Source organism: Fimicolochytrium jonesii, assembly GCF_025526975.1.
Source record: "Fimicolochytrium jonesii strain JEL569 chromosome Unknown EV422scaffold_19, whole genome shotgun sequence".
NCBI classification, from domain to species: Eukaryota; Fungi; Chytridiomycota; class Chytridiomycetes; order Spizellomycetales; family Powellomycetaceae; genus Fimicolochytrium; species Fimicolochytrium jonesii.
The window spans coordinates 75,851-90,293 of NW_026515686.1; the positions used below are offsets into that span (position 1 = coordinate 75,851).

Here is a 14,443-nt window from a genome sequence, read left to right on the forward strand (position 1 = left end):
GGACATTGCAACGCATCAGCAGCGCTACGCATAGATGATCGATAGGAGACCCGATTCGAGATAGCATAGCGTCATAGACTACTATTCTATAGTCGCAGACCTTTCCCCCTATATACCACCGACTTCGCTCTTCCTCAACAATACATAATGCATAAACATTAACGGCCAAAAATGGAGCATACACCTTTCCACAATCCATCATACGCCGAACTCTAGTCTCAGTTTCATCGCCTGCTCGTACAACCGCACATCTAACCCTTCCACATTCCTCACGATTCGTGCTCGCACAACAACGCCCACGTTCGGTGGGTCAAAGGAGACTCTGTTTGGCGGCTAGATCGAACAAAACGCATGCGGTTTATTTTCGACGTTTCCCTTCCTCATCGACGCAATAGTCCGTCTAGCCACCACTCACCCGCCAATCGCACTCCACATCCCCAATAAACTGCAACAGCGTCCTCAGCCGGTGCCTGAACGGCCCGAGTAGGGCGGTATCCACCACCAGACGAGCCTTGCCGTACTCGATAAGCGCCAGCGAGTTGTTGGAATCGTATGCTATTAACCTGAAATTGTGCGAAACAAGACATGAGTATACGGTCAGAGACAGGCCTCTCATATGAACGCCGTACGCAACTTTGAAACACATACGTTCCGAGCACACGGACGGAGAGTGGTTGAGGGGTGCTTGAAATTGCGGTGGTTCGGACGAGGATTTCGGTGATGGTGAGGATTTCGCCGTGGCGGCGGGCTGGTGCTGCTCTCGTCATGCTGTCGAGGGAGCGGAACAACCTGGCAGCTGGCAACACACTCGGACAGAAGCCTGGGAAGTCGGAATCGGCTGTGGGAAGTCCTTCCAAACAGGCTTCAAACAGAAGCCACTTCGGACGCGTTTGGGTTATGGCCTCTCCATGCAGTTGCCATGCAGTCCATGCCTGAGTCCATGCTGCCTCCATGAGGCATGCTTCTTCCAACTCGACCAGCCAAACTCTCCGCCAGCTATGGACGAAACACCAGACTCTCCCACAGGCCTTCGGGACGTCACGCCGATAGCCCGCCTGACCGTCTCCAGCTTCAAAGATGATCACCCGCCGGAGCGGTTACGGGATGGGAATCCCGGCACGTATTGGCAGTACGTGGGTTTGTGATGGAGGGTGCGACCCAAGAATGAAACTGACATACTTACTGCAGATCAGACGGCCCGCAACCTCACTATGTTAATGTAGAGTTCCCGCAACGGATGGCATTGACGGTAATGCCCTCTGTACCTCCAATTGCCTTCAACAGAACAATGGCTCACTTCACTTTTACAGAGGATATCGCTCTATATCGACCACGCGAAAGACGAAAGCTACACCCCGAGGCATATCCTGATACGCGCCGGGAACTCATTTTACGATATGCAAGTGCGTTTTGGAAGCGGAAACCAGCATCGTTGAGATGCGAGCGTGTTCGATTTGAACCGTAGAGATTGACTTGCCATTTTCCCAGTAGGATTTTCAACAGCACGAGGTTCCCGAGACGACGGGATGGGTGGATTTCAGCTTGTCGGAGGATGAGGAGGTTTTGTGAGTTCCTGATGACATGCATAGACTCTTGCGGCAAGGGATGGGGAGGAGGGCTGATTTGTCGTATCGTTTCGCAGCAAACCTTTGCGCGCCCACGTTCTACAACTAAGCGTTGTTGAGAATTACCAGCACGGAAAGGATACGCATGTTCGGGGGTTGAAGCTATGGGCTACGGCAGTGTAAGTGTCGCGGTGCTGGTTCTCGCGTCGGTACGCAGCCCACAATCTGACACGTTTACTCGCGTAGAAGGTCGGATATGCTCATGGACGAGATGCCGCCGTTCTCCACCTACGCGTTCCAAATGTAAGAAACCGCCTGGGAATGTACGCCTCCAAAATATGCATTCGGCCACTAATATGCGTTGAATACACTCTCCAGGTATTCGACAGTACGATAACAGACAACACCGTATATCGGTTTTTGGGTATATCTAGTATCCTCGCCGCATAGGCAAAGTACGGATGGGGATAGGGTCTTTCGTTCACCTCGTGAACGCAAGGATCTGACTACGAGAGACGAGGAGCATTCCTCAGTGCATATACACATGTCTTGACGCGGCGTATTGATGGAATGGATATCGATCGCGGATGGGGGACCGGCGTACTGTTCCCGGCCAATATACACCCCGCCCAAACACGTCGATCCGTTCTTGCTCTCCCAATGTTAACTTATCGCGGCCTCAATCTCCCGACATCCCAACGCCGAAGCTGTCTCAGTGCAGGCCCATCCACCGCATCCTCCACCCCCATGAATGACCCCATGTCGGAGCTTCCAGTCTATCTACGCCTTGCCCTTCCCCTTCCGATCCTCCGGCTCGACTGCATCATGTCCACCTTCTTCCTCGTGTAATGATTCGAATTCAGGTACCTGTACTGGCTCCCACGCGCCTGTACCGCTTCCTATGAACAGAAAACACATCAACAAGCTGCCCACAGTTAGGAAGATCATGACCACCGTACCCCTCCCCATCGTACTCACCTTCCCCAGGCACCCAATACGCCAAATAAACAACGGAATCATCCACCAACCCCAACTGCTCCAACAGCGCCGCATCCTCCAACCCCGCATACCCAGGCGTCGGCGCCGGATCCCCCTTCGCGTCCGCCTTCGCCGTCCCCTTCGCCGGCGCCGCCTCTGCCCGGGGTGCCGTCGCGACAAAGAACTTTAGATCTTTTGGGTCCTTTTCGCGGTTGAGTGGGCCGTGCGCGAGTTTGGTTTTGAGGGACCCAATGCTGTCTTGCGGCGTGCATTCGAGGAAGTAGATGGTTTTTTGGCGTTTGACGCGGAGGTACATTGTTGGGGAGGACTGCGGGGCGGGGACGGTGGGAATAGCGAATTAGAAAAAGTCATACGTCTGCCTGCAGGTGGTTATCGATTTCCAGAACTCCTCTTCCCGTCGGAGGCACGCACTCACCATCGGGAACGATCCGGTGTCTTTCTTCGGTCGGTATTGACAAACGTTATGTACAGGTCGATGCAGCTTTCTTTGAATCACACCACAGGATCCCTTACACCCTATACTATAATAAGTCTGTGAATGCAGATGTTGCAGGTGGAAAGCCTGGGTGGAGGCTGTGAAGTCAGTGTGAACGCGTCTGCAACTACTGTACTCTGAAAAGGACTGGCAAAGGAGGGCAAAGGTCTGCAATTGCCCTGGGCACTCGCATTATTTGCGTTTTTGACATTGGCCTCCAACCGGACGCATTGAGCTGGCTATACTGGGAAGGAGACCTAAGTTCACTCTGAAAGCAAGGCTGAAAGGACTGTTCTTGCTTGACACACCGGCCGCTGCTTGCCCTCCTTACACCCGCATCTTCCGTGGGCGTGCCGCAACGTCACAAACAGCGTAAAGAGTTTTCCGGCCACTATCCTCCACAGTCCATGTCATCATCCCGCGGGTTCGACGGAAGCGGCATGGGCGCCTCAACTTCACGCCCCTCCTACGTCGTCGCCTACCTCTCCCACCTCTTCGCCACGCTCTACACCACAATGTCGAGCTTCTTTACCATCTTCAAGCCTGCGGAAACCATCACTCTCGCTCACAGCCGACGCCGCGTCACGGTGCTGAAGCAGCTAGGGGAGGGAGGATTCTCGTTCGTGTACCTAGTGCGGGATGTGGGCGATGGGGCGACGTACGCGTTGAAGAGGGTTCGGATACAGTTGCCGGAGCACGAGGAGAGGCTGAAGAGCGAAATTGCGGCACATAAGGCTGTACAGTCGCCATATGTGGTGAAGTTGGTGGATGAGGAGGTGGTGAAGAGGGGGAATGCGGTTGTGGAGGGTTTGCTGTTGCTGCCATTCTATGAGAGGGGTACGGTTCAGGATCTGATAGATCAGACACCGACCGATCAAGCAATCGCATTACAAAGGATCTTGCAGATTACTATGGACGTATGCTCGGGGCTTTCCGCATTCCAGTAAGTGCATTGAGTGCGTCCGTCCGTGAGAGCTCTCTTTCTGATCGCATCACATCCCCAGCACGCATAATCCACCACTGGCCTTCCGCGACCTCAAACCCGCCAACATCCTCATCAACACGGACGGACGAGCCGTCTTGATGGATTTGGGCTCTGTAGCAGTTGCACGCGTGACGTTGACGTCGCGGAAGGAAGCCATCGCACTTCAAGAAGAGTGCGCAGAGACAGCCACGGCGCCGTTCAGAGCGCCGGAGCTGTTTGATCCGCCCACCAACGGTAGTGTTGATGAGAGAAGTGATGTCTGGTAAGGGCTTTCACCCCGCGATGTCAAGGCGCTTCGCGTATACTTACTGAGCACTCTCACTCGATGATCGTAGGGCACTTGGATGCACACTGTACGCAATGGCATATCGCGTCTCTCCATGTAAGCCGTCATTCGCATCCATTGCACGTCATCACCCCCAACTTACACGCATCCCTTTTCTTCACCCATCTAGTCGACGGCACAACAACAGCAACCATCTCCGGCCGAGTCTCCTTCCCCACCCCACCAACGCCCTTGCGGAGTCATCCTGTCTACATCAACGCCGCTTTCCGCCATCTCATCCTTGCCGCGCTGACGCCACCTGCATCGCGACCCACAGTGGCTGAGATGTCCGAGAAGTGCAGGGTGGTGCTTGAAGGGCTTGGAGACTCGCAGGACGGTATCGGTGCTGTTTGAGCGATGTGGGTCTGTTTCTTGACTCTATGTGGGCAAGCCACTTGGGAGGAGATGCGAAGAATTACGCATGTTTTTGGGCATTAGAGATTGACCGTTCAGAGGTCGCAAATAGAGACGTAGTTTTTCGCCGCCTCATAACTCTTTAATTTGCGAGGTCCGATGACGCTTTGAAGGGCGTTCTCGATCTGGCCCCACTGATATACTGTTGCGAGACTGGAACCTGAGACCAGCGCTGGCAACACGAATCGTAGGCAGCCACCTTTGTCGGCTTTTGCCGATCAGAAAAGCAGCAGAGAAGGAAACCGGGGGAGCAAAGTTCCGGAAGTTTATCATTGAGCAAGGAACTGATGGCACACTCCGCTTGTATGCCGATATTGTGCACATAAACTTCATCTGGGAAATACTGCTATTTTTGGGGATTTTGAAAGAATATATCAAGCAGCTCATGGGCGCTTCATCAGAACTCAGTCAGCCCAACACTATCAATGTAGTACTCCATAATGCTCCACCGAACTCAGGGCAAGGTGAGAATGGTTTATATCCCTGCAGGAAACAGAGCCTCTAGGCTTTTCGCTGATGGAAGGAAATGATCTGTATTGAACTAGGAACTATGGAACTATGGAAAGACGACGCGGTGTCAGAGTGTGTGTTGCTAATAGAATCGTATATACTACATATGGAGATATGTGTAACCAAATCCTAGCATTCAACAAGCACGGATGGCCGAGTTGGTCTAAGGCGTTGGTCTCAAGTTCCAATCTCGTAAGAGGCGCGAGTTCGAATCTCGCTTCGTGCACAATTTTTTGTTCTTTTTGCATTTGTGGAATTGACTTTATGGCGTCAAGTTCATATACCAGTATTGTCCGTAGATTACTTGAGTTGAACCCACATCGTCCCCTATTGTCAACCATCATCCGCCATAATCATGGTTGAGCGCATTAGCCCAGTTTTGGTGCTTCATGAAACTGGCCCCATACGTAAGCAACGTCAAATAGAAATTCTTCTAAAGGGCATGGACCCATGTCATCCACCCAGTCATACGCCTATGTGCGAGCGAATCGTGAATCATGATCTCTCAGTTCTCCAAAAATTCCGGACGCATCCACGCCGGATTCCACATCAAAGCGCAAATTCTCTGCGTCGAGGGGTATGATTAAACACCGCCACGAGGCGAACCGTCCGTATCAGCGCGGGCGGTACCCGTGCCACCAGCAGCACCGGCGGCAGTGGTACCGCTAGGGGCGGCACTCGTCGGATTGCCTGACGCGCCAGCGCGCAGGAGGTCCATCGAGTCATGAAAGTTGCGCCTATGTGGTGGTGAGGTGGTGGGTGCGTAGTGTGCGAGATTTGGGAGACGTCAGTAGTGGGTCGCAGAACAACGCGATGAAAATGGTCTCCTGTACTGACATTGATTCGCTGAGCTCCTCAAGCTATGGTCGCGAGCAAGGATGAGGATGGTGCGGCATGTGATTGAAGTCGTTGTGAGGTGCATGTTGAGGTGGGACCCCACGGCTTGAACATACCCGCGACATCAAACCGTTGACTTCAGCTTCCCGTTTGGCGAAACGCTCCGCGTTGCGCTTATACCGCCGCGTCGAGTCTTCATCAGGGTTGACGTCCAGCGCCGATCTGGGTATACCGGAGGAGTGAGGACAGACAAAGGTTTGCACATCGCATGACGGAAGACCGTCACCGTCCGAGTTGTACCATAGCTGCCATCCCTCGAACACACAGCTCCCCTCTGTGATAATCTCAGGGTCTTAGAGCCCAATTCCCGACCCCTTGCCGTTCCGTCCCTCTTCTCCCCCAATTCATTATCCCAGAGGCTCATTCAACTTACAGCCGTTCGCTTGACTGCTTTCCGAGTGCCAGATGCTCCAATGCTATATCAATCTGCATTCGTCGTAGGTGATCGAGATTCTTGAAGAGTTCCGTCGTGTCTCGCTCTGTTTTGCTGTTCGTGAGGATCGTTTCGATGTGGGAGGATGCTATGGGGTCTCGGAACCCCTCCTATGTCCGTCGTTTCCCGGACGCCGCCCGTTTCAACATATGCTTCAGAACTACTGCTACAGCGCGGTACATGCGTATGTTTTCCCAGGACCCTCAAAATGTCCAAGCAAACTACTGCCCCCGCTGTGTTCACTCCAATTCTGTCTGGACCCTTTTCACTTACCTGAGGACGACGCCTGCTCAAACGCCTCGATATGCGCCAACGCCTTATCATGCTCGAATGCTGAGTAGTTTGCGCATCCCGGTGGAGCGGAAACAGAGAGCGGATTGGTGTAGAGTCAGGTGAAAGCAGCTGCTTTCGTGTGCCAACGGATCGATGTACACACCTCGGTCGTTGACTATCGTCGGCAGTTTCCCAAATTCAGTCATCGTATACGCACCCTTCCTGAGTTTGAGAAAGGACTTGTGGTCCGAGTTGGAATTAGTATATCCGATAGCGATGACCAGAGTGCGGGAATGTGGCACACCGACTGGGAACGCGTTCGCGGCACGAAAACGCTGACAGTGCTGGGCAAGAGGACTGAACCACGACCTCTTAGGTCAACTATCGATGATGGCTCCTAATAGCAAAAGGCTGAGCATGAGGTTTGTAGAAGATGCGACCTGTACATAGCCCTTTGATCTGGACGGATCTCATTACGGCAAGTCTCCCTAACCAAAGAGACGCTTCGCAAGACGGAGGCCGCAGATTATGGATGAAAACCATATATGTTCATCAGGATGCCAACGATGATTTCTACGTACAGGTCGATACGACGCAGAATCGTCCATCGGTCCTCGGACCAGACGCAAATGGTACTTAGAAAGGGGAGCCCTATTCCCCTACTATTCCCCACATTCGCGGCGCGCAACGCCTCAATGCATCTCCTTATCAGGTTCGGGCATAATGATGAACGGCAATCCAACGCGAGTCAATATTCCATTCAGAAGGAGCCGGGAAATCCTCCCATTCCCGTCTGAGTAGGGTGTCCTCACAAATCTGTACAACGCTTCAACTGCGAATGGAAGCCATGGGCTCAGTTGAGCGTTCCGGCTGGACCGTGTTTAGCCGGACCTGTTCGACTAGACTGATCTTGGTATGGCGACGGTTGACCCACCATCAATCTCTCCATCAATGAGGCCACCTCCATTTCGTGTGGGGAAAGTGCATGAGATAGACCAAGGGACTACCTGCCCTGTACGGAACGTCCCTGCCTTCCAAGCGTCGGGCCGGGGACGGCATAGTAGGAGCCAATGGATATGAGGCAACGAGGGGTTGCGGCTCACCTTTTCCTACGTAGTGTGGTACAGTACTGTACTGTATGTACATACATACACGATTCTCGCCCATTTTCTTTGTGTACAGTGTTTTCGATTTTCGTCGCTCCAGGGCGATGCCCATAGATCAGATAGATCTTCCAGCCAGCCAATTAGAGCCGCGTGATAGTTTACACGCGTTCCCCTGAGGCCGACGCGCTGCCCATGGGAAAGGGTCATCTGCAACTGCCGCTCGCTCAAAGCGCACTTTTTTGGGGAAGCAAGCGTGGGGAAAAAAGGTCAAATAGTCCAACGCATCCTGCAAGTAGCTAGGCCCAAGTCCCCACGGCACCTCTGCGTGTCTCACTGCTCGTCCACTAGCACTTTATCTCTGAGGTTCGTCCCCTTCGCCACTGTTTCAAAGCGCTCCCAAGCAGAGGACCGTCCCGCAAACGGTGCCGGTTTTTTCCGCCCTGAATTCAGCCCACTTAGGTCTTGGCATTTCGTTAACAGATCTCGTAGATCAGCCCTTAGCGCGTTTTCGCAGAGCCGGCCAGCATGCTTTCTAGGACACTGCAGATTCGCGCGCCGGCGGCGGTCAGAGTCCATTTTGCCGCGTCCGGGGCTCGCCGTGCAGCAGGATGCTCTGTCATCAACACCTTCGCGCGACAGACACATACAGGACCTACCAAGCCCGCGACTTCCACCACAACGGCGGCTGCAACCCGTCGTTTATTTGCGACGACCACTGCGAGTACGACCAATCCTGTATTCGAGCCTCTAGACACATTCCCGCGTCGTCACATCGGCCCCGATGACGAGGATGTTGCACAAATGTGCAAAGTTATCGGCGTTAAATCGCTAGAGAACCTTGTGGAGAGGACTGTACCACCGTCGATTACGATCAGAAATGCGACGAGATTAGGGCCAGGGGTTCCCGAAACGGAGGTGTTGGAGCGCTTGAAGCACATCGCCTCCAAAAACAAGGTCTTCCGGTCGTACATCGGGATGGGGTACACGAACACTATTACTCCGAAGGTGATTCTCCGCAACATCATGGAAAACCCCGGATGGTACACGCAGTACACGCCGTATCAGCCGGAGATCTCACAAGGAAGGCTCGAGTCGCTACTGAATTTTCAGACAATGGTGTGCGACTTCACGGGCCTGCCTGTGGCCAACGCTTCGCTGTTGGATGAAGGAACAGCTGCCGCGGAAGCTATGATGATGTGCTTCTCGCAAGCCAAGCGCAAAAAGAACATGTTTTTCGTGGATCAGGCATGTCACCCGCAAACCATCGCATGTGTCAAGACGCGTGGTGAGGGATTCGGTATCCAGGTCGTTGTTGGCGATTACGAAAAGTTCGACTTTGAGGCGAATGCCGGAAATGTCATGGGTGTGCTTATCCAGGTAAGCTCGCGGAGAGGCTTGTTAATCCCAGAGCCGACATGAGTTAACTGGTGTATCCCTTCCCAGTACCCAACAACAGATGGGAGAGTTCTCGATTACGAGACCTTTGTAGAGAAGGCGCACTCGAAAGGCGCCATGGTCACCGTCGCCGCAGACCTTCTCTCGCTCGCACTTCTCAAACCTCCAGGGGAATTTGGCGCTGACATCGTCTTCGGAAACTCCCAACGGTTCGGTGTTCCACTCGGTTACGGCGGTCCCCATGCCGCCTTTTTCGCCGTCAAGGACAATCTCAAACGGAATATGCCTGGCCGTTTGATCGGCGTGTCAAAGGATGTCGACGGAAACAAGGCTTATCGTCTGGCCCTGCAAACTCGTGAGCAACACATCAGGAGAGAGAAGGCTACCAGTAACATCTGTACGGCGCAGGCGCTGCTGGCGAACATGGCCGCGATGTACGCAGTATACCATGGTCCAGAGGTATCATTCCCGCCACATTCTTTTATCCAGTGAAAACAACGTCTGACCCGTTCATCTATATTCCCATAGGGGATTCGGGCAATCGCACAACGCGTTCACAACCTGACCTCAGTCCTCGCTGAAGGTGTCCGTCGTCTTGGCCACACGGTGAAAACCGAATCATTCTTCGACACCATCACCGTCGAACTCAAATATGATGCTGAAGAGCTTGTCCTTGCCGCTGCCGACGCTGGTATCAACGTCCGCCAGGTGGACGCGCGCAGCATTGCCGTTACGCTCGACGAAACCGTGACAAAGGAAGACCTGTACGATCTCCTGCGTGTGTTTGCCACCGCCTCTTTTGAGGAAAGCTACAGGTCCGGGTCGAAACGCGGAAACTTCGCACCCACGCCCATTCTTGACAGCATCGCCAAAGAGTTGGGAATATCCGCTGAGAACCCCGCGCAGAACATCCCGCAGAAACTCGTTCGAACGTCAAAATACCTCACTCACCCTATTTTCAACAAGTTCCATTCCGAAACGGACATGTTGCGGTACATTAGCTACCTGCAAAGCAAGGATTTATCGCTCGCCGAGGCGATGATCCCCCTCGGGTCCTGTACCATGAAGCTGAACGCCACCACTGAAATGATCCCCGTGACATGGCCAGAGTTTGCACATATACATCCATTTGTTCCAGTGGATCAGGCCAGCGGATACAGGATCATGCTGCAGGTGAGGAAAATGTTTTGACAAATGGTTCCATTTCGGTATCCTAACCACCTCCATATCTTTAGGAATTGGAGTACGCTTTGTCTGAAGTGACAGGCTTTGATCAAGTCTCCCTGCAGCCCAACTCTGGAGCCCAGGGTGAATACACCGGTCTTCGTGTAATCCGGGCTTACCTTCGGTCTCAAGGGCAAACCAACCGTGACGTTTGCCTCATCCCCGTCTCCGCGCACGGAACCAACCCCGCTTCAGCCGCCATGGCTGGCTTCAAGGTTGTGATCGTCAAATGCGAGGAGAACGGAAACTTGGACTTGAACGATCTGAGGGCCAAGGCTGAGCAGTACAAGGATACCCTCGCAGCTACCATGATCACGTATCCCTCCACATATGGTGTCTTTGAGGAGACCATTACAGAAGCGTGTGAGATTGTTCACCAAAACGGTGGTCAGGTGTACATGGATGGCGCGAACCTGAACGCCCAGCTCGGTCTGTGCAAACCGGCAGAGATCGGCGCGGACGTGTGTCACTTGAACCTGCACAAGACCTTCTGTATTCCGCATGGTGGCGGTGGGCCTGGAATGGGACCTATCGGTGTCAAGAACCACTTGGCGCCGTTCTTGCCCGGACACCCCGTCGTGAAGACCAGCGGAGAGTTGGCTATCGGACCCGTCTCGGCTGCCCCATGGGGTAGCGCTAGCATCCTGCCCATCTCATGGGCGTACCTGAAAATGATGGGTAAGTTGATGGATCCTGTTCTGAATCTCTAGCGGGCCTCGTTACTTACCCCGTACGTGCTCGGCACATTTATTTGTCAGGTGACGATGGTGTTCGCAAAGCTACCCAAGTAGCGCTTTTGAACGCCAACTACATCATGAAGCGCCTTGAGAAGCACTACAAGATCCTCTTCACTAACGAGAATGGCCTATGCGCTCACGAGTTCATCATCGACTGCCGACCGTTTTTGGAGTCTGCCCATATTGAGGCTATTGACATCGCCAAGCGGTTACACGTAAGGAGGGAGGAGCTCCTGGAGCGTTGGCGTTCGAGTCCAGATGCTGAACCATTATTCCATCACATTTCAGGACTACGGCTTTCACTCCCCAACCATGTCCTTCCCGGTATCCAACACCCTTATGGTAGAACCCACCGAATCCGAATCCCTCGTCGAGCTCGACCGCTTCATCGACGCCATGATCGCCATCCGCGCGGAGATCGCGGAAGTCGAGGCTGGGAAGCAACCCCGCGATAACAACGTCCTCACCAACGCGCCCCACCCAATCCATCAGCTGCTCGTTGGCGAGTGGAAGAGGGAGTATTCTAGGGAGAAGGCAGCATACCCTGTCGAGGGGTTGAGGAGGAAGAAGTTTTGGCCTAGCGTAGGGAGGGTTGATGATACCTTTGGAGACAGGAACCTGGTATGTTGTGTGGGAGCGACTTTTTTGTGCCGGTTGGGCCGGTTGTGGCTATTAGACACTGACTCCTCGCTTTTGCTTTTTGTTCACAGATCTGCTCGTGCCCACCTATCGAGGAGTACGAGTCTAACTAGATATACACTGATCAGGCGTCGGCGCTGGTCACTGTAGAGCGTTCGTCCGTGACATATCCTATGCCGGGGTAGCAGGCTCTTGCACACCATGACTGCAATTTCGCAACCTGAAACGACCGAACATTATACCGCTGTGACAATCTATGGCGCCACTCATCAAGAGGAATCTCGGAACAATGGGGGGCAGGGCATGAAAAGTCGACGTACGCCATCGCCGTCGGCGCGCAACCGATACAAACGCTTCTCGGACTGACCCTTGGCTTTGTCATGATCCCCCCCTCACCGCCGTATGGTTTATCCATGTGATTTCGTTGTATGATTGGCGTCTCCCGCATTTTTGTTGTTTATTTCCATTCTAATTAAGATACTTTCGCGATGAATAAATTTCGCTATGGACAGATTGTTGTAAGATAGACAACGGTTCGTAGGTGAGGGGGGAATAAACAGCCTCGCTCTCAGATCGAGTGTTTGCCCATAATCTCGTCTCTGGCGTTGATGAGACAACCAGACCGGCCTCAACGTATGTACGTAGCAAGATTTCCAAACAAAAAACAAACCGGGTCATCGTAATGATGAGATCAAAAAAACTGGAAAAATTTGCGACCCTGGAGAGATTCGAACTCCCAATCTTCTGTTCCGAAGACAGACGCCTTAACCATTAGGCCACAAGGCTCGCATGACATTCTGCGATTTCAAGAGCTTTCTAAAAACATGGATGCGTCTTTCAGTGCGGTTGTGCAACGATCCGCTTCGCAAAGGTCCGTACTACAGACCTCATTACGCACTTTCAGTCAGAACAAAGAACGAGAAAGTATGTATGTACAGGGTATCAAATGTTATTTTCATATTTGTGGTGTATAGAAGCGACCCATCCAAAAAAAAAGAGAAGGCTATGTACAAGTTCCGGGCAATGTTCTCCCAGTCCGGGGAATGTTCTCTACCGCGTCTGCTCTCGATGGCTTTCATGCTGCAACCTGTTGCAGCCGTTGCTGATAACTAGCGACGAAGGGTGCCATTTCCTTGAAGGCAGACTTTGCCATGCCGACCTGGAAGGAGGAGAACAGCTTGCGTCTATAACCCCTCCTCTGTCGCTTCTCATCTTTGCATCTGGTTGGGAAGCTCGATTCCAGCGGGAGGGACGTGCATTGGGCAGGTGATGATGATGGTGATAATGGGGAAATGGTGTCGGCGGAGGAAGGAGAGTTGGTGGCCGCATGCCGTTGGCGCATCCAATCGAGCTTCAGCGACCAGCGCGCTCGAGGGTTGGTCAGCACGTACGCAACCGTATTGGCGTCCACACACGCTTCATCATCCCTCTCGAACTCCAATCCGCTAGACGAGACGTCCACCTCGTCAACGCGGACGATGATAAGAGGGCTCGGTGCGCGGACTTTCAACTGCTTAGAGGATGACTTTTCTTTTCGTTGTTGTCGCTGGCCTTTCATGCCGATGCCATCGTAGGTCGTTGGGTAACGCGAGAGTTGTGGGCCGGGACAGGTGAGGCAGGGAGCCTCGTCATCGGAGGAAGATGTTATGTAGCCGGACCCATGGCAGGCTGGGCAGACGTCGCAATCGTATGGGACGTCGGAGATGGTTTGTTTGGAGGGTGTGTTTGGTGGCGTGAGAGGCAGGTCCGCTGTGGGTGACGTTTGGCAGTACATATTGCGGTTGATGTATACGTAGCTGAGGATGCGGTTCTGGGTTGTTCGCTGGGGATTCGAATTGCTCGTGGCGATAAATCGGGGCGATACGCTCAATGCTCCCCTTTTATACGTGCTGCGGGGAAGTTGCTTTAAGCAAAAACATACGTACAGTACGCCGGCAGCATTCCGAATTTCCGATATCTCCAGATGCGGGTAAGTGATACTTAATTACTGCCCCAGCTTTTTCAGCGACATGACACGTTCATCAACCCTTCGCACGCGTTCCGGCACCCAAATTCCGAAAGCCACGTCGACCGCCTGACATCCGGCGGGAAGGTCAAGGAAGCCTCCGATTCCGATCTCGACGTCCCGTTTTGAACTCTTGATTAGGCTCGTGATTAGCATGCGGTGAGTTTCCGGTTTCTAGGGCTAAACCGGATCCTGGATTCCTGGTGCTATCGCAATTACGAATCTTGGCGGCGATTGTCAAACAAATTTAAGGTTTCGATCGCCGCGGGTAATCTATCACGGGAGGCATGAATCATCCGCGTGTGTAATTAGTACTGACAGCCAATCGCAGCTCTTTATTATCATAGTGACCATTTTGAAGACCAGTATCGATTTGTTTCGGCGGGAATCGGGACCAAATTGCCACATTCCGAAACATCCCGACAATCTCCTCGCGCGGATATACAGTATTGCAACATACT

At 53.1% G+C, this 14,443-nt stretch overlaps 7 protein-coding genes and 2 non-coding genes across 9 annotated transcripts; 4 read left to right on the top strand and 5 right to left on the bottom strand.

Moving 5' to 3' along the window:
- Positions 1-198: 198 nt before the first annotated feature.
- EV422DRAFT_569170 (telomere-capping, CST complex subunit-domain-containing protein) lies at positions 199-767 on the bottom strand (the record flags this gene model as incomplete). The annotated part of the gene is made up of 3 exons (XM_053072735.1): positions 199-333; positions 416-563; positions 649-767. The coding sequence occupies 3 exons, from the start codon at positions 765-767 to the stop codon at positions 199-201; spliced, it is 402 nt and encodes a 133-aa protein (XP_052923823.1).
- A 10-nt stretch (positions 768-777) lies between these two features.
- Positions 778-2,057, top strand: EV422DRAFT_124150 (anaphase-promoting complex, subunit 10/DOC domain-containing protein). Its single transcript, XM_053064700.1, has 7 exons — positions 778-1,129; positions 1,189-1,249; positions 1,311-1,403; positions 1,492-1,565; positions 1,643-1,744; positions 1,812-1,868; positions 1,944-2,057. The coding sequence occupies exons 1-7, from the start codon at positions 909-911 to the stop codon at positions 1,960-1,962; spliced, it is 627 nt and encodes a 208-aa protein (XP_052923824.1). The 5' UTR covers positions 778-908; the 3' UTR covers positions 1,963-2,057.
- EV422DRAFT_535840 (uncharacterized protein) lies at positions 1,849-3,182 on the bottom strand. The gene is made up of 3 exons (XM_053070783.1): positions 2,980-3,182; positions 2,544-2,871; positions 1,849-2,464 (listed from the first exon to the last, which is right to left on the bottom strand). Exons 1-3 carry the CDS (start codon positions 2,980-2,982, stop codon positions 2,346-2,348), a joined length of 450 nt encoding a protein of 149 aa, XP_052923825.1. The 5' UTR covers positions 2,983-3,182; the 3' UTR covers positions 1,849-2,345.
- EV422DRAFT_535841 (kinase-like domain-containing protein) lies at positions 3,183-5,175 on the top strand. The gene is made up of 4 exons (XM_053070784.1): positions 3,183-3,982; positions 4,044-4,286; positions 4,360-4,406; positions 4,480-5,175. The coding sequence occupies exons 1-4, from the start codon at positions 3,447-3,449 to the stop codon at positions 4,701-4,703; spliced, it is 1,050 nt and encodes a 349-aa protein (XP_052923826.1). The 5' UTR covers positions 3,183-3,446; the 3' UTR covers positions 4,704-5,175.
- A 241-nt stretch (positions 5,176-5,416) lies between these two features.
- On the top strand, positions 5,417-5,499 carry EV422DRAFT_t95. Its single transcript has one exon. It is a non-coding gene; the product is annotated as a tRNA-Leu (tRNA).
- A 9-nt stretch (positions 5,500-5,508) lies between these two features.
- Positions 5,509-7,223, bottom strand: EV422DRAFT_535855 (uncharacterized protein). The gene is made up of 6 exons (XM_053070785.1): positions 7,040-7,223; positions 6,877-6,936; positions 6,544-6,649; positions 6,227-6,332; positions 6,111-6,133; positions 5,509-6,010 (listed from the first exon to the last, which is right to left on the bottom strand). The coding sequence occupies exons 1-6, from the start codon at positions 7,080-7,082 to the stop codon at positions 5,857-5,859; spliced, it is 492 nt and encodes a 163-aa protein (XP_052923827.1). The 5' UTR covers positions 7,083-7,223; the 3' UTR covers positions 5,509-5,856.
- Positions 7,224-8,726: 1,503 nt separating this feature from the next.
- EV422DRAFT_599346 (glycine cleavage system P-protein-domain-containing protein) lies at positions 8,727-12,256 on the top strand. The gene is made up of 6 exons (XM_053073657.1): positions 8,727-9,359; positions 9,426-9,836; positions 9,906-10,550; positions 10,613-11,279; positions 11,360-11,553; positions 11,627-12,256. The coding sequence occupies exons 1-6, from the start codon at positions 8,784-8,786 to the stop codon at positions 12,125-12,127; spliced, it is 2,994 nt and encodes a 997-aa protein (XP_052923828.1). The 5' UTR covers positions 8,727-8,783; the 3' UTR covers positions 12,128-12,256.
- A 434-nt stretch (positions 12,257-12,690) lies between these two features.
- Positions 12,691-12,763, bottom strand: EV422DRAFT_t104. Its single transcript has one exon. It is a non-coding gene; the product is annotated as a tRNA-Arg (tRNA).
- A 147-nt stretch (positions 12,764-12,910) lies between these two features.
- EV422DRAFT_535862 (uncharacterized protein) lies at positions 12,911-13,953 on the bottom strand. Its single transcript, XM_053070786.1, has one exon. It carries the CDS (start codon positions 13,749-13,751, stop codon positions 13,053-13,055), a length of 699 nt encoding a protein of 232 aa, XP_052923829.1. The 5' UTR covers positions 13,752-13,953; the 3' UTR covers positions 12,911-13,052.
- Between the last annotated feature and the right edge of the window lie 490 nt (positions 13,954-14,443).